The following is a 23971-nucleotide window of genomic DNA, read 5'->3' on the forward strand; positions in this document are numbered from 1 at the left end:
GCGCGCCGCCGCGCCCAACGCGTGCAGCAGTCATGAAGTCATCGTGCCTCTCGAATCTTGCACCGCGTGTACCGGTCAGCGGTCACCTCGATCGACCTCAACTCACTGAGTTGTCATACCGACATGATTTTGGCGTCTTGACTCTTTCAGCCGCAGTCTTTGAATCAGGGAGTCGTAGAATCTACGACTCCCTGCTTTGAATCTTTCGAGAATCGGGATCATCCACACACGTACTGTACTACAGTGGTACTATGCGTGCAGTTGAATGTCGAATGAAGTAGACGCCTCGCATTTGAATGAATTATTTTTATTTTCTGCTGAAAGGAGGGATCGGGAATAGAAGCCTTGGTTCGGAGAGAGTCGTCGGGCTCAGGAGTGCGGCAGTAAACGACTCGTGGTTCTTCAAGATCCTGCACCTGTCGAATCAGTGACCCTGATGTCAGTAAATAATTTTACTTCAGAAACAATTTACAAAACGACTACATTGTATTGATGGGCAAGTAATTCACATCTTCAGCTATATTAGTGGCACTGCACCAAGTCAAGATGTTTCAGTGACGTCTTCAAACCGTGTCTGTAGCACGTGGGGTCGGCTAGAACTCACCTCATGCTCAGTTTAGATTTAACTTCTAACAAACATTCGTCACCCACCCACCAGTATCAGGTATCAGGCACCACCACCACCATTGCAAGCATAATAGTGTGTCACTTGTCTTTTTTATCGCATTATCACAATTCCCGTAGTGCTAGTACTTGCATATCGTAGTGTTGACAAGATGGCCACCGCGTCACAGTTGCTGAATTCCGTCGACGGAGCGGTGGACGACAGCCTGTCGGGCCTGGTCGCCGCCCAGCCGAGCCTGGCCCTGGTGGACGGGCATCGGCGCGTCGTCGTCAGGTCGGACGTGAGCGACGTTGTGTCGCGCGGCCGCGTGACGCTGGTCAGCGGCGGCGGCAGCGGCCACGAGCCGAGTCACGGCGGCTTGGTCGGACGCGGCATGTTGACGGCGGCGGTGGCCGGCAGCGTGTTTGCCTCGCCGCCGAGCAGCGCCATCCTGGCCGCCATACTGGCCGTGGCGGGCCGCGGCGGAGTGCTGGTCATCATCAAGAACTACACCGGCGACCGGCTGCACTTCGGCCTGGCCGTGGAGAGAGCCAAGGGCATGGGCCATGACGTCAGGCTGGTGGTGATGGCCGACGATATGGCCTTCGACACCGACGAGAATACGGCCGGTCGCCGCGGCCTGGCCGGTGCCCTGTTCATTCACAAGGTATATTAGTACATGACTGTACTGCTAATACTGTATACACTCATACCTTGTTTATCCGGGCGGTCCGGGGCCGGGCACTGCCCGTAATTTTGAAATGTCCGTAACTCCGAATCACATACATTTTGATGGGCAAAGGCCATAGCTATGGCATATGGCGTCACTACTTCCGCAAAAAAAGTGACAAAAGAGTAGTAATATTTCCACTGAAATTCACCCAAAGTGTGCCCGGTAGACTGAAGTGCCCGTAACTTCGAGGTATGAGTGTACTAGTATTCGAAATCCTGTGCCCTGCGGCCAGTCTTGCAGACATGTGCCATAGCTGCATGAATGACCGTGGCTCTGCTGCTGACACAGAGCCTGCATTTTGCTGCAGTGTCGCAGGCTGTACAAGTGTGCACAACATGTCTGCTGCCTTCTATCCTGCCCTGTCCTGTTGCCGAGCAGATCTGTGGAGCGATGGCGGAGCAGGGGAAGTCCCTGGATGAGGTCTACGCCACGGCTCAGCGCATCACCCAATGCACTGGTTAGGGATTGAAGTACATGCAGTGTAACACTAGTATCGCTACCATTGCTAGACATAGGGCACTGGACAATCATGGAGAGCACCATAATTCCTCTAAACAAAGAGCTGCAGCAGTATAGGTATTTCCATGAACACAAAATTGCAATCAAACTAAAGAATATAACAAGCCTCAGGCCTAAAGTCAACAGTTCAAAGCTTCTCCGAGCACTTGCGTTGCCTTCTCTTCAGGTGGATACAGGCAGAAGAAGAAACTAGCCAGTACAATCCTCTTTAAACAATGTATAGGTGATATAGGTAGACCATCGAGAACAAACACAGAAAAAGGAATGTGATGATTCTCACGCACATACAAGTACAAACATACCAAATCCTACGGTTGTGTGCTGATGGAGGCTGTCTATACGCACGCGAGACTAACCAAACCTGTGCAAGCAGAGGCAGAACGCGTTCACACCCAGGCTGTTAGTTAGGACATCCACACATTGTTAGTTGGGTTCATTTGTCATCTAACGTTATTGTTAGCACAATGCATGTTACGCTGATCACACCTCCTCACGCGTACATCATTAAATTACATCATTAAATTACATCACAAATGTTGTGCATAACTGTAATGTTTCTACGTGCGTGAGAATCATCACTTGACTCTGTTTTCTAACGGTTTGTTCTCACTAATCTCCCTATTGCTACTCATACCACCTGTAGGTTGCTTGAAGGTTTTTGTACTGGCTAGTTTCTTCTTCTGCCTGTATCCACATGAAGAGTAGGCATTAACAAAGTGCTAGGGGACACTTTGAAATTTGATTGTCCAGAGCCTGGCATTTGTTGTTAGTCTGGTGGTGTAGCGCTATAGCATATATAGCGACATGCTGGGCTTAGTTATTTTCGTGTCCAACCTTGCTGGTCACCTCATGGTAATAACTGCTACATTTGCCCTTATCATCCCTGCAAGGGGAGAATTGTACGGCTTTCCGAATGGCGCACAGAGACTAGCACAGTATCCCAGTCGAAAGTCAGCCATGATGATGGTCAAATAATCCAAGACCTCCTATGTGAACGTTATGAAGTGCGGCTTAATCTGCTTGCTTCCTATTGTGTGTGCGTGTGTTTGTGTTCGCGCGCGCATGTGTGGGCACGTGTGTGCGTCCGTGTGCAGCTACTATTGGCGTGAGTCTCTCTCCGTGTCACGTTCCCGGCCGTGGAGCGTCTTTTCAGCTGCCGGACGGCATCATGGAGCTTGGCCTTGGTAAGGCAACTAATCTGCTGGAGTATCTGTACACCAAGCCTATGGCAATGGGGTGGAGCTACCGTATATTCTCTATTATAAGCGCCGTGCTTATATTTTTTCAACACCCCTCTACCCCGTGCTTATATTGGAGACCGCGCTTATATTGGAGACTGCGCTTATATTTTTTCAACCACTACAATCCATACAGAGCAAGAAGAAATACATCCTAGATATCATGCATGCAGCATTGATTTCCACCAAGACCGTGCTAATAATAGAGACCGTGCTTATAATGTTTCGAAAGGTGCTCACAATGTGCTAGTATTAGAGACTGTGCTAGTAATGGAGACCTGTGCTTATAATAGAGAATATACGGTATTCTCCTCTCTAATCTGTGTGGGTTTTTTTGTTTTATTGTTTTAAGACTATACATGTACAAGTACTGTTAGACCTCTGCATTCGAATTTAAGCCACGCCAACCAAACAGACGAAAACGCATTTTGATACCATATACACCCCGCCATGTGCCGCTAGTGAAAACTTGGAATTTGGAAGAAAACGGAGCCTGGTAGAACCCTGAAGTCGCGTACGTGCAGGTCACGCTTAACACGGAAATAGTGACTTGGCATGCGAGGCCGACCCGTCCTGTCGGGCCACCGGGATTACAGTGTATGCAGCGTAGTACATGTTTGTAGGTTTCGTGGCATTTTTTCTTGATTCTACTGTTGCGTCGCCACCGTAGCTCTTTTTTTAAAATTCTCTTTAAGAAGAAGACAAAAAAAACAGATTTGATTGTGTCCGTGTCTTGTGTGCGTTCTTGCTGGTGACAGGGATCCACGGGGAGGCTGGCTTACAACGTACCAAGGTCAGTGGTAAAGTACATGTACGACTCGTAGTTGCTGAATACTTGCCGACGGTAGAGATTGAGACTAACATGAACTGTAATTTTTTCACCGACGGGATTATGCAACACAGAAATTTGATGCACATGTATGTAAGGCTGCGTTCGTTTTTGTGTACTTGGTAGAGTCGAGTAGAGCGGATGTTAGAAAAAGAAGAGACGGTGGATGGTAGCTTACAAATGCAGATCTACCCATTTCGGTAGAATGTCTATTTTACAGTACGATGTACGATATTATTGCGGATACGAGCTATACTATTGCCACACAAGTAGTCTTCTTGTTTTCTTTCTCTTGCCATGACTGGCTAACACCCCCTCCTTTGCATTGGCTTTTGCCATTGGACGGTGAATTTATTTTAGGTACAGAAATACAGGCGCGTAGCACCGCCGTTGGCGGTGGTCCGGCTGGGGGGGGGGGGGGGGGGTTCGGGGGGATCTCCCCCGTATTTTTTTTGAAATTAGGGTGCAGAATCCTGCATTCTGGGCACTTTTTGCATTGTTTTACTATGGTGGTCATGGTCAGGCGATAAAGTGGTCCGGCCAAAGCCGGACCGGCCGGAGTGGCTGCTACGCCCCTGAAATACCGTACCTCTACCAACTTCTCCCGACTTCTACCAGCCTCAAACCTGGTAGAGCATGTAGAGGAAAGAAGCATCTACCGTTTGGGATAGAAAAACGAGCACATCTACCTGGGATGACGGCTACACCATAACTCAGTGGTTAGAGTATCGCTGGCCTCAAGCGAAGGTCCCTGGTTTAATTCCTGGTGGTGACAGTCAATTTTTTCTTCAGACTTTTCCCTTTTCCATTCCCTCAACTTCTGAACATTTACCGAAATAAGTAGTTTCGACCCAAACCTGTAGATCAAAAGTAAGGTTTCTTTTTGAAAACGATGTTTGATTTTCAGTAGAGAATGGTGCTTGCTGCCCAAAAGGTAATTGTGCCAAAAAAGGAGAAAAAAAAAGTTGGTACCCCCGGTGGGATTCGAACCCACAACCTTTGAATGCCGTCAAGCATGAAGTGTAATGGTGACCCCCTCCACCATCCTGACTGACACTAGCTAGTATTCATGGTGTTGTGTGAATGTCTCCTAGTACAAGTACGTGTACTAGCTGCTTCTGTTCGTTGCTGTGTGCACTGTTTGTGTTCTTTCCTGTGTACATGAGTACTTGCATGGCGTTGTCGTTCAGGGATGAGTCGTGCGTGACTCCTTGTTCCACTGCATGTGCGGTGTGCTTCTTATCTTCTAATCTATAGGCTTCGTGCGGTTGGTGTCCGCTTTCTCTTCATGATCATGAGCCACTGCGTTGTATAGACTGCATGACGTGCTAACGGTGGCTGCCGTGCGGTGTGTGCGATTCACTGCATTCCTGACACTGCTGCTTGCAAGCGCATACATGTACTGCACCTTCGCGTGCTCTGTACTTTAGTCTTTAGTTCCGGTTCGATGCACCATGCGCATGCGTCCGGTATGGTGCGACATGGTTCTTGCTCTCCCAACATTGTTTTTAGTTAGTTCTTTTTCTTAGTCCCAACAATAACCTCATGGAATTATAATCAGTGTGAAACGTAACTATGAGTTCGGTTGTGGGTCTGCAGTAGTCCTAGTGACACGGTTATAGTACAGCTTGTGGTGCCGAAACCCGGGAGGACGTCAGGGATACCAGCTGGGTTGCTGGTTGGCGTCGTGGTTGATTGTACTGTCGCGTGTGGACTCGTGGGGAAACTGAATTTTCCGATCTAAGTACGATGTCGAAAGCTGAAGGATACCTGCGACCCTACCGGGGAAAGGTCGATGATTTCCAGACGTTCTGGGCGAAATTTGACGTGCTGGCGACAATCAACAAGTGGGACTCGGACGAGAAGAAAATGGCCCAGTTACCCTTGTTTCTGGAGCAGGATGCGTTCCTGGTGTTCAGCCGAATGAAGTCGGATGACAAGAAGAAGCCTGACGCCGTCCAGAAGAAAATGGAAGAGGCGTTTTGTATGACGAAGTCGGAAGCCTACCGGCGGTTCAAGGCCCGACGCATGAGACAAGAGGAGTCACCAGATGCCTATGTTGCCGATTTGCAGCGCCTCGCCAGTTTGGCCGGCGATGCGTCGCCTGGGGATGACAAAAATCACTCCGTTGTTGAGCAGTTTCTTGACGGGCTTCCACATGCGTGGGCAAAGCAGGTTAGGTTGTCACTTGTGGGAAAGGACCAGACTGTGAGCGCCTGCTTAGAATTAGTCCGTGCTGTTCAGCTTAGTGATGGCGATTCTGTGACAGCTGCAGTAGGTACAGGTGCTGGAACTGGTAGTTTGGCTGGTGGAGCACGTGGCGACAAGACCAGCAGGAAGTCTTTCTTGTGCTACCTCTGCAATGAGGTCGGCCACATGAAGCGAGATTGCCCAAGGAGGAAGCAGGGGCAGCAGAGTGGGTCCAGCTCCAAGGATGGTGGAGGCCGTGGCAGTACGTGCTACTTCTGTGACAGGCCTGGTCACAGGAAGCCAGACTGTCCGGACCGGAAAGCTTGGCTGGCGAGCCGGCAAGGCGGGAGTGCTGCAGCAGCAGCTGGAGAGGAGCCTAGTCCAGCCTTGGCCTCTGTGTCTGTGCCTTCGCCAGGGCAGCTGCCTAGGATCAAGGTAGACATGTGGACAACGGGCAACAAGGACGATGTGTCACGTATGACAGCAGTCATTGACACTGGTGCTGTCCGATCACTGCTGACTAAGGACCAAGCCCTGTCCTGTGGCCTTGCGTGGTCAGAGTGTGAAAGCAGACTCGTGGCGCTGGATGGCCAGTCTATTGCTGTTCTTGGGAAAGTGGCCGTCAACATTGGACGATTGGATGGCCCTATCCCAGTGCAGATGCCAGAAGCCAGTGTGGAGCTGTTAGTCGTCAACGATCTGAGTGTCGTACACGCCGATTTGTTGATCGGTTGTGATGTAGCGAGCAGCTGTGGTGGCCTACATCTTGAGTATGCCAATGATGGCCGGCTGGAGAGTGTGAGGTTTGGGCCAGTGTCAAGTCCTGTGTCTGCTGCACTTCCTCAGGACGGTCACCCTTCCCGCCACGTGCAAGTGAGCCGTCATGGACAAGGTGTCACGTTGTCGGCACGTGATGGAGAGGTCCAATGGTGTCATGAAACCAAGCGTTGGATTCTCCGCTGGAAGTGGAAAAGTGGTGCAGCCCCTGAGGTTCCAGTGGGCTCTGGCATCGGCCAGTACTCCAGGGAGAAACTGAGCCCAGAGCAGGAGAAGTTGTTCTGCAAGGAAGTCGACGCTTGGATCGCTAATGGTTGGCTTGTGCCGCACGATGAAGCCACACATGGAGCAGTGGCTGGTGTGCTTCCGTTGATTGCTCGCACCCAAGAGCATAAAGCATCCACCCCGATCAGACCATGCCTGGATTATCGTAAGCTTAATGAGCTCATTGAGTCTGAGCCTGGCTATGAAGCCCCCGTGTGCGCCGAGAAGATCAGGCAGTGGAGACGCAGCAGTGATGGTCAGTGGGAGATGCTAGACGTGAAGAAAGCATATCTCCAGGTGCATGTCAGTGCTGAGCTAGTGCGCTACCAGGCCGTTCTCTGGAACAACAAGGTGTACGTGATGACCAGAATGGGCTTCGGGTTGGCGATTGCGCCGAAGTTTATGCACCTCGTCATCCAGTGGATCACTCGCCATCGCCCAGAAGTCGACAACTATGTTGATGATATCCGAGCTCCAGCAGAAGTGACTCAGTGTGTTGCCGACGAGCTTGCAGCCTACGGACTCCCAACGAAGCCTGCCGAACCCATGGAGGAGTCCCGTGTTCTTGGTATGCAACTGAAGGCTAATGCCGATGGCGCCATGGGCTGGTCCAGGAGAGAGATCGATCTAGAGCCACCACCAAAGATGACAAGACGCAAGGTCTTCTCGTGGTGTGGACGCCTTATTGGCCACTACCCGGTCTGTTCGTGGCTCAGGCCTGCTTGCAGTTACCTGAAGCGGCTGGCGACTGCTGCAGGTGGCAATGGATGGGACGATCCACTGCCGGAAACCCTTGTTGAATGCTGCCAAGAGCTGTTCGCGAGGCTCTCCTCCGACGATCCGGTGCATGGTCAGTGGGACGTGCACGCGCAGGCTGACTCCACCTGGACTGCGTGGTGCGATGCATCTGGCCTAGCTATTGGTGTCGTTCTTGAGCTCGACGGGACCGTTGTGGAAGATGCGTCATGGCTTCGGCCTGCAGGGGACAAGCTCCATGTAAATGTTGCTGAGCTTGACTCTGCCATTAAGGCCCTCACGCTAGCCACGAGGTGGAACGCGACGCATGTGGTTCTGAAGACTGACTCGAAGACTACTGCGGGATGGCTGGCTCCGGTTGTTGGTGGGTCACGTCGCGTCCGGGTTGGTGGTCTGCATGAGGTTCTGGTGCAGCGTCGGCTGCAGATAGTCAATGATCTTCTTAGCATGACGGAGATACAGGTGACTGTGGAGTGGGTGCCAACGACTGAAAACCTTGCAGACAAGCTGACGCGCGTGCCGTTCAACTGGCCGAAGAAGAGCTCTGATGTTGTGGCCAGTCTGCCGAGGGCTGTGGCTGTTAGCCCTTTCTCTAGCGATGAGTTGGGCAAAGCCCAGGCATCGGACGAGGTCATCCAAGGAGTGATTCAGCAGATTCAAGTTGGCCAGCCAGTAGCAAGTCGGCGCTTCCGCAGTTGCGCCGGTCAGCTTCATGTGGAGGAAGGCTGCCTAGTCAGGAGCCTGAAGCTGCCTGTGGAAGGGGAAGTCAATGTGCCAGTCGTTCCCGAGTTGTTAGTGCCTGATGTCGTGACTGCTGCTCATGTCAACACTGGTCATGCTTCCTGGCAGCCAATGTATGAGTTGCTCCGCAAGCACTGTTACTTTCCTGAGATGGCGTCTGCCTGCCAAGACCACGTCAAGGGGTGCCAGAACTGCCAAGCCGCTAGTCCAGCAAAAGGCCCAGCAGCCCCCAGCGCCAGAGCAGAGATCCCAGGTCGACCATGGGGAACAGTGCAAATGGACACCCTGGAGCTTGGGCTGAACCGTGGCGGGACACACCACTGCGTGCTCGTGTGCGTGGATGTGCTGACAAAGTGGGTGGAAATAGTGCCAATGAAACGGCACGACGGGCCCAGTGTTGCCTCGGCCTTCGTGAGCTTGTGCTGTAGGTGGGGACCACCAGACGTCATCCGTGTGGACAATGGGACTGAGTTCAGCAATGCCATTGTCCAGTCTGTCTTTCAAGTGTTCGGCGTGAGGGTGAAGACAGGTGCCGTTCGCCATCCGCAATCCCAGGGAGCCGCCGAGAGGTACAATCGGACATTGCTGACTCTCATCAGGAAGGTCCTCGACGAATCATCGGACTGGATGGACGATCTTCAGATGCTGGTCCACTTCTACCGCTCTCGACCGCATTCAGTGACTGGCATGTCCCCAATGATGGCCATGGTTGGGTGGGACCCACCTGTGTTGATTGACGATGGACGCTCTAGGTACGACTTTGACACGTGGCAAGCAGAACACGCAGCACGATCTGCTAGGATCCGAGACCTTCTGGAAGACGCCATGTCGGAAGGCGACTGCCGTGACGAGGTGCTGCCCTGCGCTTACCAGGCTGGAGATGCAGTCATGCTGCGGATGCCTAGTCGTCGTCAGAAGCGATTGCCGCCTTTTGAATCCGGCTGGACTGTGAAGAAAGTCATTTCTCCATCAACTGTCGTGATCTGGCGGAGGTCTGATGGTAGATCCCCTCGAGAGAAGGTGGTGAACGTGGAACTCATCAAGCCGGATGCTCCACGGCCAGGTCTGGAATTGCCAACGGAAAACTTCCCTGATGGAGATGACGGCCAGGAGGGTGACAGCTTCAAAGCAGATGGCTGGCTTGGATGGCTCCCTGATCCGCAGGAGCCTGCTGCCGATGGCCAGCATGTCCGCATGGATCTTCGAAACCGACAAGGCATCCAGCGACCAGCTCGCTTCCAGGATTGATGCGGCTTGGCAGGAAATGTCACCAGGCGGAGGGATGAAGTGTAATGGTGACCCCCTCCACCATCCTGACTGACACTAGCTAGTATTCATGGTGTTGTGTGAATGTCTCCTAGTACAAGTACGTGTACTAGCTGCTTCTGTTCGTTGCTGTGTGCACTGTTTGTGTTCTTTCCTGTGTACATGAGTACTTGCATGGCGTTGTCGTTCAGGGATGAGTCGTGCGTGACTCCTTGTTCCACTGCATGTGCGGTGTGCTTCTTATCTTCTAATCTATAGGCTTCGTGCGGTTGGTGTCCGCTTTCTCTTCATGATCATGAGCCACTGCGTTGTATAGACTGCATGACGTGCTAACGGTGGCTGCCGTGCGGTGTGTGCGATTCACTGCATTCCTGACACTGCTGCTTGCAAGCGCATACATGTACTGCACCTTCGCGTGCTCTGTACTTTAGTCTTTAGTTCCGGTTCGATGCACCATGCGCATGCGTCCGGTATGGTGCGACATGGTTCTTGCTCTCCCAACATTGTTTTTAGTTAGTTCTTTTTCTTAGTCCCAACAATAACCTCATGGAATTATAATCAGTGTGAAACGTAACTATGAGTTCGGTTGTGGGTCTGCAGTAGTCCTAGTGACACGGTTATAGTACAAGCAGCTAGCCCGATTAGAAGTCCAATGCGCTAATCCATTGCGCCACGAGGGTGACCATGTGTTGGACAGCTTGACATGAGGTATTTGAGTGAAAGCGTTTGTGCTTCCCACTGTCTTTTGCCTGCTGCAGGTGGTTTCCGCCGACGAGACGGTGGCAATGATGGCCGAGCGGTTGTTCAAGCAGAACATGTTTGCTGCAGGTAATGGTCGGGCAATTTCTTGACGTAAGCCTCTTTTACGTGCAAAAGAAACCCAGTTTGAAACTATTCATTAGTTCAGGGAGTTGAAATTTGAGCCTTGTTTGGGAAATGCATAATTATCCAATACAATTTCATGCAAACCGCATTTCAAAGAAAAAGCACAAAACAGCAGAGGAGTAAGAATACCAAGAAAAATCCAGTTCGCATCAACTCCACCTAAATTTTTGGTTTTTGCCATTTGAGGTCACCATTTTGCATGGACCATAGTCGCGGAAAAATGGTCATGAACCCGGTGTGGTACTGTGCCTAAAGCATTGAACGTATGCAGCATTAATTATGTTGGATTCGGGAAATTTTGCATCAGGTGCGCCATGATTTTGGAGGTACTCTTCGGCCAGCACCCTGTTGTTGGTCACTCCCGTGTACTGTACTGTCCGAGTACAGGCAGGGGTGTCACAGGGCAGTGGGGAGGGGGGGGGGGGGTGGTATGACCCTAGGTCTGGGGTGAGTCCCGGGGGAGGGGGCGATCTGGCCAGCTGGGCAGACCATCCTGGACGAAAAGTACAGCGATGGTCGTACTGGTCGTACCGTGTGTGACGCTCCTGGCAGGTGTGAGGGTGCTTGTCATTGTGTGGATGAGGGTGTGTGGATGAGGGTGCTTGTTTGTCAACCTCTGTGCACATGCTCTGTGTGTTTTCCAAACCTCTTTTATATGTGTACTTGTGTGCTTGCAGGTGATCACGTGGCACTCATTGTCAACAACCTAGGCGGCTTGTCCAACCTGGAGTTGGGTGTTGTCAGCAAGGCAGCCATAGATCATCTAGGTAGGGCCAAGCGGTACCTCCTAAGGTGCTTTGTGTACCTGACCCACTCCCTGCACACGCTTCATTCCATGGCAAGTGTCTGACTCTGTATATAGCATGTACAGGGAGGAGTACATAGTAGCAGTCTGCAATCTCATACATCTATGACATGTGTTTTACCAATGTGGCGGGGGGGGGGCTAGCTATATACTACCTGGGAACTGTTCAGTGTTTCTGCTATCCATAGTTGTTTCTATAGCAATAGTGTCCATGCTCTGGCACACCTACTTTGAAGTATGAACATCATGATACTTACACACGCCACGTCCCAGGAAACCTTGCCCTGTGTTGTATGTAGACCTTTGGTGCTCGCGCATAGTTTTGAGCGTGTTGGTCATCATTTTTGAACTATTGTGTCTGTAGAGGAAGCTTGCTGTGTTACAATTTGCTGAGTTTGTCCAACGCTTGATTTTCGTTCAGTCGTGCTCGATGAAATCCAGCCGAATGAAAAGACTAGCACCCTGAACCAATTCTCGACAAAGGTGCCTATAGTGCTAGGGTTCCGTAGCACCCAATGCCTACTCACTCTTCAGATCATATATCATTAAGGATGACTGGGCTTCTTCGTGAACTAGGCACTAGGCACCGGTTGCATTGTCCACTTCTTGGTAAGCAAGTGTAGAGTCTGAAACTCTTGCCTGTAGTGCAGGCCATTTCCCACAGTATCCGAGTTCTAGTCCTGTACATGCAGGGGCGTAGCACCCGCTACGACTGGTACGACCATGGCCGTACCACTTTTCGAAAAGTGTGGTCCGTCCGGAACGTGCAAAACCGTAATAAAAAAATCAGGATCCATCCAGATGCATGCGCACATTATGACCTTTTTCTAGACTCGTACTCGTAGATCTGTTGTGCATCTGCAGTCGTACTGAGTACTGTATACATGTACTCGACTTGATCAATTGACTGCACAGTAAGTGTGCCAGAAGTTCCCAGAACGCAGGATTTCGTGTCTTTTTTACAAAATTTTCCCGGGGGAGGTCCCCCGGACCCCCCTCCAACAGGGCCTTCGGCCGCGCCGACCTTCGGTCGTACCACTTCCAAAAACACTCCTACGCCCCTGACATGGTACACTTCTTTTACTGTGCTAGTTATTCTACTGTGTTGTGAACTAGTGATGCGAATACTTGTAATTATATGATTTGATTTTAAATTTCAAATGTCTCTGCTCCGCAGAGGGCGTTCGAAAGCTGCATGTCGACAGAGTGGCGTGCGGTGCCCTGATGACGTCCATCAACATGGCCGGTGTGTCGCTTAGCCTGCTGCGGCTGGACGACACACTGTCGGACGGACTAGGTGAGAAGACGTGCCTCCTCTTGGTCCTGCTCCTTGGCTTGCACTTGGATTGTGGGAATTGTGAGGTGGGACATGTGACCGTCGCTGTGTGGCGCACACTCTGCATTGTAGCTACTGAGTCTGAATGATACAGCCACCGGGCCCCGTAAACGCTGTTTCCGAGAGCGGGACGAGCTATTTCACGTTTGGCAACGAGCAGGTCTAAGCGCATCTACATTAATGGGTCTCTAAATTTGTCTAAATATAAATAATGCTTATCGCCTGCAGTTCTCCAATGAGGCGACATGCTCTCTGCATGCACTATTCCTGGAGAGCCGCACACTCTGATGTTCAGGTCACAGGCTGGAGATTGCTGTTGGCGTGGCTTTCGCAGGCCATCATTTTGACTACATCTTCCATAGTTCTTTGCTCTAAACTAGTAGAAAGACTTTCATTTTCAATCCCGGAGCCATGTGTCTCGGTCACACTCTCTGTGTTGTTGTTGTTATAGGCTTCGAAGTTCGAGTTGCATGCTGGCCATCCACAGCATTCCAAAAGCGCGTTGTGCAACCCCCGGTTGTTGTGAAACTGCACTGCACTGTGCAGGCATCTACCACGTCTGATCATGGAGAATATGATGAAGACGGCAAGAAGACAGGTATTGTACTTGGACCTGTCCTCTTCTTCAAACCTTGATTTGCTGTGAATCCATGTCTGATCGGTTTTTGAGTCCATTTGTTCGTATGCATTGTGTTTGGCATGTATTCACCTCAGATGCATTTTTGAAAGTGTGTTTGGTACCGGGAACTTAGGGTCTGCAGTGAGGGAGTTGTCCTTGATTGACATACACACCATGTACACACGCACGCACACACGCACACACACACACACACACACACACACACACACACACACACACACACACACACACACACACACACACACACACACACACACACACACAAACGAACACGCTCACCGTGTATGCGTATGTGTGTGTGTGTGTGTGTGTGTGTGTGTGTGTGTGTGTGTGCGCTTGTATGTGCGTATCCATGCGTGGATGCGGGCATGTCTACCCTCAGCTATCAAATCAATACTCTAGTGTCTGAAATTTTAGGTGCTCAATATTTTCGGTATGAGGGCAAAGGCCAGGTTAATAGGTAAACAGAAATTTTAGGTACAGAGAAGCAGTTCCCTATTGGATTACGTGTGTTAGTGTTTGTTCGGTTTATTGACATTTTAGGTATGAAACAGATGCACTGACAGTACCGAAAATAAAAGTACACCGAAAATTTGTGAAATTCCAATCCTCTAGTGCTTGTGCTGTTCTCTCTTTCTTGGCGCAGACCTGTACTTTACGCAGTGCATGCGTTCGGTGTGTGAGAAACTGCTCGACGCCGAGGAGGAACTCAATGACCTGGACAGCGCGGCCGGTGATGGAGACTGTGGCTCTACGTTCAAGCAAGGCGCTCTGGGTAAGACAGATGTGGAGGCTGTCGGCGAATTAGATCATCATCGCATGCGCTTTGTATGGAGTGGGGAAACCTCCCGTCCACCCCTGAATTATGGGTATCATGATTGGCATGTTGATATTTGAGGGTAATGGTGTGCCTAGGTGTGTGTAAAAGTCTCTTGGATTGTCTTTCACACAGGCAGTAAATTCTTGTATTGCAGCACAGGAGACAGAAACTGATGCACACTCAACGCAACCGATATTGGAATTGTTCTCTTCTGAGAAGTGAACTGTTTTGTCCCGCAGGAAAGGGAAACTGTTTAAAACCAGATAATCTACGTGGAGATAAAAGTTTAATAATAGCAATGAAAAGTATGAATGCCGCAGACATCACCACGCAACATGACAATTTGTTCAAGGTTTGGTTTTGTGTGTTTCCAAAATCGATTTTCACGTTCCGATCATCAGTGGAAATACGGAACTAAAGAGATCAAGGGCTACCATCCCACCTATTGAGCCACTTGGTCTACCAATTTGAGTGCCGGAATTGTGATAGCCGGTACGTTGGTAGGACCCTTCAACACCTGAGCGCACGTATCAAGCAGCATGTACCACTTCACATGCTGCCGGACGCAGCAAAAGCGAAGCGCCCGAAGCGGGGAAGACCACGCAAGAACCCGCTCCCTCTACCACCGACACAACCAGAGCAAGTCGAACACACGGTGCAGAGGAAGAGTGGTGGATCACTAAGCCAACCGAATGTGCCTTCTCCACCGTTGCCCTTGCCGCCACCGGAGCCACCACCAGTGCCGTTGGTGGCTGGGGTTTGGGAGGAGTCGGCAACAACAACAGTACCGCCAATCACAGACATTGAGCCCATTTCTTTGACACAGTATCCGGCTGTGCGGACACCGCAGCACCCTCCGGCGCTTGATCCGTGGGTCCAGAGACCACGGAGGTCGACCGCCAATTATTCAACCGAAATATATGCTAGGAATGGCCAAGGCCCACGCGGAGCATCGAAGGAGACCGGAAGCCGGGGGCAAAACGGAACACAATCTCGGGACGTAGATGAGGTAAAGACAGTGACACGGGACAGACGTAGGAAGGAGAACATGGATGGTATCAGACGACTGACTGGTGGTGAATATGAGTTGGGTGATGATGCGGCGGATGACGAGAATACAGATGACGACGAGGCGGATGACGGCGAGGATACAGATGACGACGAGGCGGGTGATGACGAGGCGGCGGATGAAGACGAGGCGGATGACGGTGAGACGGCTGGTGGTGATGGTGATAAAACGGACGAGGAGGAGTCAGGTGGCAGGGAAGGTGATGGAGCTGATGAGGGTGAAATTCGTAAGAAGTCAGCTGTGTATTTGCATTTGTTATCTCGTCCCGATTGTTTGAGTGTGTATGATGATTCCCACTTCTCTGTACTGTGTCGTGCCCGTTATGTCCAGCAGTTGAAGGTCCTTGAAGCTGTTTGTATTCGTACGCATAAGCCCGATTTGTGTAAGCAAAAAGAACATGTTTTAGCACTTAGGTTATTTTCGTGAGTTTGCACCCCGTGTTCATGAGTTGTTTCTGCACTGTTCATGCCCGTTTGTCACACTTACTCTGTATTTTAGTTCTCACTTTTTGTAAAACTTACCACAAGTTACCCGTCATGTGTCACACTTCTTTGGATTTTTAACCTTTGTTTTTCCCTTGATCTCTTTAGTTCCGTATTTCCACTGATGATCGGAACGTGAAAATCGATTTTGGAAACACACAAAACCAAACCTTGAACAAATTGTCATGTTGCGTGGTGATGTCTGCGGCATTCATACTTTTCATTGCTACTGTTTAAAACCAGCACAATGTTATTGTAAACCGCCCAATATTCGCGTTTTCTTATAACCAGCAAGTTGCGATGGCAAAAGGTCACGAAGCACCGAAGCCACCTACATACACCCACTGTTGGAGCTTGATTTCACGCTGGGTAATATTCGCGTTACGCTCTTCTCGCGAAAATAGCGAACTTTAATCCGTCGCGAATATTAGGCAGTTCACAGTAGTCTATGTCTGTTATGGTACTGTCCAGTGGTCCCTGGCGACGGCGTGTGAACATATTGTGTGTGTGTGTGTGTGTTGAAATTTGAATTTTCGAAATTGAAGATGAAGGCGAAGAGAAAGTTGGGACGACAAAGGCTTCTTGTCGCGAGCTGGAATGGGCAGTCACTAGTTGAGAGCACAGGAGATGCTCGGATTTGCCGTAAGGTGCCATCTGCTGCTAAGAAACGTTGGAGGGACATTGCCGCTGCTGATCTGAGTGCTCGGTGCGTGACAGGTGACTGGTGCGACTTGGCGCAGGACAGACGAGACTGGCGCCTCATGTGCAATCATCCCCGGCCGTCTGTTCCAAAGCCTAGAGTGTTCATTTGCGGCTGTGGCAGGGACTTCCGCCGGCCCAACGATGTAACTCGCCACAGGAAATACTGCAACTCCTGATGCTATCATTGCACGGAGCAATGGGCATCCAAAGGTCCAAAGGTCTGTGTGTTACATGTATATTTGTGTATGCCTGCTGATGTTTCTACAGCCCTGCTGGAAATGCTCGACTCCAACGCCGTCCCCGTGCAGCGACCACATGATGCTCTGGTGGTGATTGCGGCAAAGCTGGAAGAGGTGATGGGCGGCACATCGGGAGCGGTAAGTACACCATTCTCACACTAACTTAGTACGGTACTACTCAATGAAATCCAACCCTGTGTGTCAACTAGTGCTGGGCGTTGTGCATCCCACACCTGATGACTATACACTGGTGCATGACTCTGCAGGACTGTACACTGGTGCATGGCACTAACATGTTCACGACATTGGCTTTGACACAGAGATGAAAAGAGGTGTATTTTTACTTCTTTTTTTTAGTAATTTTTACCAGGGTTTGTGTAGATTTTTCCAAGTGGCTTTCAAGTTTCAATCCCTCTCTTTCTATCCCTCCCTCCCTCAGCTCTACACCCTGATGTTGGTGCGAGTCGCCCACATACTGAAGCAGTCGGGCACTGGTGGAATTGTGCGGACGTGCCGCGAGTGTGTAACTGGCATGATTGACGTAATCAGCAGGTCAGTTCTGATGTCCGCTGATGCCGGCAATGCTGTTGTGGCTGGTGGTCAGTGGTAGTGAAACGTGTGTATGTGTGTGTGTGGGGGGGGGGGGGTTGTGTGTGTGTGGGGGGGGGGTGATTAACTCTTGTGTAATCAATGGTGCTAGTGAAGCTTTTATCAGATCCACTCTGATTTAGCCACCCACACTAGTCAGTGGCGGGTTTAGGGGGGGGCGCGGGGGGCGCGCGCCCCCCCCCTCAAAAATTTCGACCCAGGTTTCGAAAAATAATACAGGGCGCGCGCCAGGTCGAGCTAGACTAGGCTCGGGGCGCGCGCGGCCTGAAACGATTGTCCAAAAGCGGTTGCACGGTGCGGTGCTGCTCGAGCTGGTGTTGTACACACTACAGACTACAGTACAGTACACTGTAGTCTACAGTCTACAGAGCTTGAGTAGAGTCTACGTACAGTGAGCATGCACGGCTACAGAAACACGGTGACCTGACTGTGTACTGTTGTACAGTGTGATCCCTGCTGGGACGCGCTCGAGGCGTCTTCAACGGTACAAACATCGAAGAAAAGTCTTCGATCGAGTCAACCAAAACACGATTCGAATGCCGAGGGCTCAGGCGATCATCCTCGTTCGAATCGTGTTTTGGTTGACTCGAAGGCTTTTCTTCGATGTCTCAGGGACATCCCAAAAGGCCAAGCTCTAGCCAGCAGAGCCTGGAATTTTTGTAAAGCGTTCCTGTGGCGGCGCAACTCCTGCTGCCGCTCCAACAGGAAACAGTGGGAGTGATGAAGTAAGTTGCTGTTATTCCAGACAATCCAGTTGAACTTTCGGAGCGGACTGACAGTCAAACTCCGCCAGACGTGGAAGAACCTGTTGTCAGCGAGCAGCCAGAACATAAAGAACAGCGCACAGTGACAAGTACCGCTGCCTAGCCTATGTAAAGGATACTTTGAGAGCGGTGAGAAATTGCTGGACTCGCAAATTTGAAGTTTACAATGTACATTTGTTGCTGCGTGTACAGAAATACTGCTCGTGGTGTGTGAGATTTACGGCTTGTTGTTGTTGTTGTTGTTGTTGTTGTTGTTGTTGTTGTTTATTTTACTTCACCAAATGCCGGAACAGGCAGAGATGCCTTCTCACCTGCCCATAGGACAGGTTCTCACAGAATGATGAAGGGATGATATGCAAGGGAAAACAAGAAATGATAATAATAATAACTTATAAGACAGAAAGGACCAACAGAAGAAAGGGAAAAATTTATATCAAGAACAATTTCATGGAGTCAGAAATAGAAAGACAATAATTTCATGGAGTCAAAGAATTGAAAGACAATCTCATGGAGTCAGGAACACGTGGTTGATTTTATAGACATGCATGCACAAATGATTGATAGATGAGAAGGTTGGAATTTATGGCAGATAATAAAAGTTTAACGAGGACAAAGTAAGTATATCAATGGCAGAAAGAGCTTTTCGGAAGGGACCAGGGACACGTATCACTCTAAAATCAGAGGGGAGAGCGTTCCAGAGAATGCTTCCCCAAAACATCATGCTCGATCGTACCGCAGGCCCACGGAGAAAGGGAACTTGAAGCAAGTTCGACACTTGTCCCCGTGTGGTGCGCTGATCCTCCGGAACAGTCTCTGGGGCCGTTCGGGTGAATAACTGTTGAAGAAGGGGCTACAGGAGGAGCTTCTTGACATTGGTTTTCAAAATGGCTGACCTGGGACAGTAGCATGATGTCATCTACCCCCACCCCATCCCGCCTTGATCCCGGCCGCAACCCCCCCTCAGCCAAATCCTGGACACGCCACTGCTAGTAGCAAGTATTACCTTCACTGGGGGCTGGGGTACCTACAGTTGGATCCCGGGACGGACACCCTGATGTCGTCAATCCTTTTTCTGCACCTTGTCCTCACCCACTTACTGAGGTGTGGTGAGCCCATAAGTGGGATTATTTCAAGTCCACCCTAGTTTGGGGATTTCAGGGGGTGTCGGCCGTTGGGTGGTTCAATGGCCAATTGAGTCATCTTTCCAAGATTCCTTTTGAGTCTCTCTCCCCTCTCCCGGGGAGACCCATGTGACCAGTTTTGGCAGTGAGCAAGTACAAGTGTGTGTGTGTGTGTGTGTGTGTGTGTGTGTGTGTGTGTGTGTGTGTGTGTGTGTGTGTGTGTGTGTGTGTGTGCCAGCTAGTACAGTTGTTGGGTACACTTTTGCCAGAATAATATGAAGTGCTTTCTATATTATACATGCACGTACCTGGTGATCATCGACCTCTGTCAGGCTCTTGATTAACTGTTGTGTAATCAACTAGTCAATGGTGCTAGTGAATCCTTTATCGCATCCACTCTATTTAGTTTGTTAAATAACACACGCCAGCAGCAAGTGTTTCCTGGGACAGGGGTAAATGCAGTTGGATTCCAGGACGGATACCCTGATACCATCAATCTGTTGATCTAATTCTCGTCCTCATGCACTTACGGTAGTTTTGTGAGCCCATAAAAAAGGGGATCAGTTCCAAGCGCACCCAGAGTTTGGGTGTTTCAGGGGTCATCTTTCCACGATTCCTTTTGAATCTCGCTCAGCTCTCCCAGGGAGACCTATGTGATCAGTTTCAGTCAGTGAGGGAGTACATAACTGTGTATGTGTGTATGTGTGTGTGTGTGTGTGTGTGTGTGTGCGCGTGCATGCGTGTGTGTGTGTGTGTGTGTGTGTGTGCGTCTGTGCATGCATGTGTGCGTGTGTGTGCGCGCGTATGTTCTCTGTGCATTGCAGCTATGGCGGAGCGAAACGTGGCGATCGCACCATGGTAAGGGTTTGAGCAAAACACCGCCATATTGGATTATTTTGTAGGATTTAAAGTTGGCATGCAGGTAGCAAAATACTTATACAGATGTAGCACTCAATCTCCGAACAGCTAGCTGTTTCGACCTTGCTAGGTCTCGTCAACAGAGTTACTGGCCGAGCCGCTCACAGTGAAGTCTAATGAACAATAAAGCTTCTTTTTTCTTTTTTAAACCAGCTCAAAGCATCAAAGTCAGACTGCTCCAACTGTGATACACACAGCGAGCTTTGCACGAGGGAGGGAAACATTGATGCTAACCAGAAAGAGTGCTCGACCAAGGCGGGGCGAATATGTTCTGTCACGTGTACTTGCTTCATCTTTCTGTGAGAACCGGACCTTTGGGACGGTGAGAAGGCAACAATACCTGTGCAACTGGTGAAGTAAAAATAATAATAGTCAACAACAACAATGACGGCGACGCCGCCGACGACAACAACAGCAGCAGCAACAACAACAACAACTTGCGTTGTTGTGTCCTGTCCATAGCTCGATGCCCTCTGCGGCGCACAGGATGTGCTGAACAAGGCTGACGACAGCGCTACCCAGTCCCAGCCCCGGTCGAGCAGTGACGCTGTTGAAGCTCTAACCCTGGCCGTGCAGGTAAGCACAGTGGAGTGTAACCGAATGGTCCCCAGTATCATGCACCCTCTAGGGTCAAGTAGCATGACCAAGACGGGCGCTAATCACACACCGGCCCCCCAGAGGGTCGCAGCCTGCTTGATATTGAAGAAGGGCGGCGGGAAAAGTTTGTGCATAGCTGTCTAAATCTGCATAGCTGTCTAAATCTGCATAGCTGTGGACATGGAGTACATCATGTTGAATAAGGTAGGTCTATTGCCATACGTAGATCTACGCACCTGCAATTTTTGTTGTCTTTGCCTGTGAGCTGTGATCATTGTAAAAAAAATTAAAAAAAAGAACCAGCACAGTGGGTTACTACTCTTCAGTGCCTGCATGTACTGTAAAAGCAGAAATTTTCGGTGGTGTAATATTTTCGATATTCTCCAAAATCGGCGGTTCGGTGGAGGGAAATTTTCGGTAAAACCCGCGTTCCAGGTAAGTGTACTAGTACTATAATACGATATTTTCGGTGCGTTTAAAAATTTCGGCACCGAAGTTACCGAAAATAAAAACCCACCGAAAATTTCTGCTTTTACAGTACATGTATGTAATGCATCATGCACACGTACAAGCATGCAATGCATTCTACCTAGAGTAGATAAACTCCGGATCTCTCCTGCACAATCTGCAGATACCCCCGCCCACGGCGGAATTTTTTGTTGACGTCACCTTTTTTCAGAAGAACGCGCATTTTGCCGCAGAGCAGTGTGAGAGCACGTGCTGGTCACCGACATTGTGGTGTAAAGCCGGCCAAGAGCACGAGGGAAAACTTTCCGAAACACTCGCAGCGCGTGCGTCGTCGAAAAGATTACGTCAACAAGAGGCTTTGAGGGGTGGCACAGCACCATGATACGTGGCGCCGACTGCAGCCCTGGTTGGTTCGGGTTTAATAAGCATAGCATATGTTATTGATGATCAACCCATGGTACGTGTGCTGTAAACACATTCTACTGCCGTGGGCATGGAAATCCGGTCGGAGGTCCAGCGGCCCGGGCCATGCTGGCCATGCAGCCGTAAGTACACATACGATCAACATGTGCACTCACTGCATGCAGCGTTCTGTACGCACTGAGGGCACCGGCCCGGAGGCATTCGGCCGGATTTTCATGTGCACGACAGTAGCACTAAAGTACAGGTGTATTAATGTTGTAAAGTTGTAAACACTAGATCTTAGTCTTGTGACAACAAGAAAAAGAGGAGGAAAAGTGTTTTTACTAGGGGTAAAACGAAGGTCTCAATTTGCAAAACGAACCTTCTTCATCAAAACGAACGAATGTGTCGAAGGATTCTCTTACCAGTTACCGTTGAAGCGCACTCTGTGCATGTGCCCTACTAAGTATATGACCGTTACTATGTTTGCTGGGCAGTCACCACAAGTGGCACGCCCATAGCTTTTGCACTGCGCAATTTGCACCCCCAACTGCCCAAAACTACTTCTGCACCCCGCGGCCTCTCTACAGGGCAGATCAGTGCATGCGTGCCTGAAGAAATCGTGTGTTGGCCTTCGTTTGAATTGAAAACGAAGGTTTGTTTCACATGAAAACAAAGGTTCTTCGAACCTTTGACACCTTCGTTTCACCCCTAGTTTTTACTCAGAGTTTCACGCACTAAGCGATGATCAGAAAACAAAATCTTAGTCTTGTTGTTATGATATGTCCTGTGTGCCGCTCCCTCACTCCTCAGGCATCCCGTGCTGGCGCGGAGGCCACGGCGTCGATGAAAGCCCGCGCGGGCCGTGCCAGCTACGTCAGCTCGGCGCACTGGACGCGACCCGATGCCGGTGCCACGGCCGTAGCTATCTGGATGAGCGCGCTACTGGGATCGCTGACCGAGCTGGCGAGCCAAACCCCTGCAGCGTGATCCACATATAGTCAACACCTGACATAACGGACACTATTGTGCAAGAGAATTAGTCACTTCAACTTCTTTATAGCCAAAGTTCGTTGTAACCTAAGCACACTTACGTACTTACACTGTGGGTTCAAACTGGGACATGGACAAATTCAGGACAACAGTTCGCCACATCACCAAATAGTTACAAGAGAGATTGAAAGCTGTGTCACAACTCTTGAGTTTCATGTATTACTACGGTCATCAGGCAAGGTTGCCTGACGGTCGTAGTAATACGTGAAACTCAGAGTTGTGACACAGCTTTCAATCTCTCTTTCTCTCTCTTGTGTACAAGGCTCTGCCCGGCTACATGGGTATTGAGCACTCTTCGCCGTCTTCGGACAGTGAAGCACACCACTTGATTACGTTCACCAAAATTAATAGTTAAGATTTTGCTATATGCGAGTTCGACTGTATAGTAAGTACGATCCTCTGTACTTAGAGATCTGCACTGGTACGACTTTGTGTTTTGATACCAGCTGTGGAGTGGTGGCTGCTGGAAAAGAACCTGTACTGTACATGGCCCAGTGCTGCTGCTGCTTATCCTTGTTCAGATTATGATACCACTTCAAAGTGATGCGGCAACACCCAGCCTCTGGGGTAACCAGAAATAAATAAATTACAAAAAAACAACAACAGCAACAACAACAACAACAACTCTTATTGGCGGGCGATGGTGCAATCGTGAGAATAAAGAATTCAAACACAGCAACAAGTAAGCAGTACAGGTGATCTGCTTGGCCAGGCTCGTTTGACTGGAAATAACATCCTTTGGTCCTACTTTAAAGTAGCTGTAGCGGGTATCGCTCATTGCCTAGTAGGATTGCTTTACTTTGGAATGCTCTGCCCTTCGAAATGAAGTCTTGCAATACGTCTTCTGCATTTAACGCCCATCTTGCCTGCCTTCTTAATGACGGGCCACAATGTACCCGGTTAAAACAGCTCCTTTTTGAAAATGTTTTCGATGAGTGATGTGTCGCTTTGTTTTGCTCTAATTGGTGCTTTTCTCCAATGTCATGCAGTCGTATTTATTCAGCTTTTATTTCTTGTGTACTTGCATACTGGTATTAGTTTAGTCCCACAATCTGCGATAAAATGATCCGCTGTAGCACCTACTCCACTTTTATGTTTATGTATCTATGTCATTCGGATCTTCCCAAGTTGTACAATGTACTGT

The 23971-nt window shown here is 49.8% G+C and overlaps 1 protein-coding gene across 1 annotated transcript; it reads left to right on the plus strand.

The window, feature by feature from the left end:
- Positions 1-153: 153 nt before the first annotated feature.
- On the plus strand, positions 154-23954 carry LOC135817921 (triokinase/FMN cyclase-like). Its single transcript, XM_065331224.1, has 14 exons — positions 154-1271; positions 1716-1794; positions 2951-3040; positions 3853-3887; positions 10676-10745; positions 11480-11569; positions 12785-12904; positions 13395-13541; positions 14230-14358; positions 16924-17033; positions 17335-17447; positions 20214-20247; positions 20770-20883; positions 22588-23954. The coding sequence occupies exons 1-14, from the start codon at positions 777-779 to the stop codon at positions 22762-22764; spliced, it is 1803 nt and encodes a 600-aa protein (XP_065187296.1). The 5' UTR covers positions 154-776; the 3' UTR covers positions 22765-23954.
- The last annotated feature ends 17 nt before the right edge of the window (positions 23955-23971 follow it).

Source organism: Sycon ciliatum, chromosome 5, assembly GCF_964019385.1.
Source record: "Sycon ciliatum chromosome 5, ocSycCili1.1, whole genome shotgun sequence".
NCBI classification, from domain to species: Eukaryota; Metazoa; Porifera; class Calcarea; order Leucosolenida; family Sycettidae; genus Sycon; species Sycon ciliatum.

Coding starts and splice junctions, on each gene's coding strand:
- LOC135817921 (XM_065331224.1), top strand. CDS start 777: ATGGCCACCGCGTCACAGTTGCTGAATTCCGTCGACGGAGCGGTGGAC. Junction 1,272..1,715: donor GTGCCCTGTTCATTCACAAG/GTATATTAGTAC, acceptor GTTGCCGAGCAG/ATCTGTGGAGCGATGGCGGA. Junction 11,570..12,784: donor GGCAGCCATAGATCATCTAG/GTAGGGCCAAGC, acceptor TCTGCTCCGCAG/AGGGCGTTCGAAAGCTGCAT.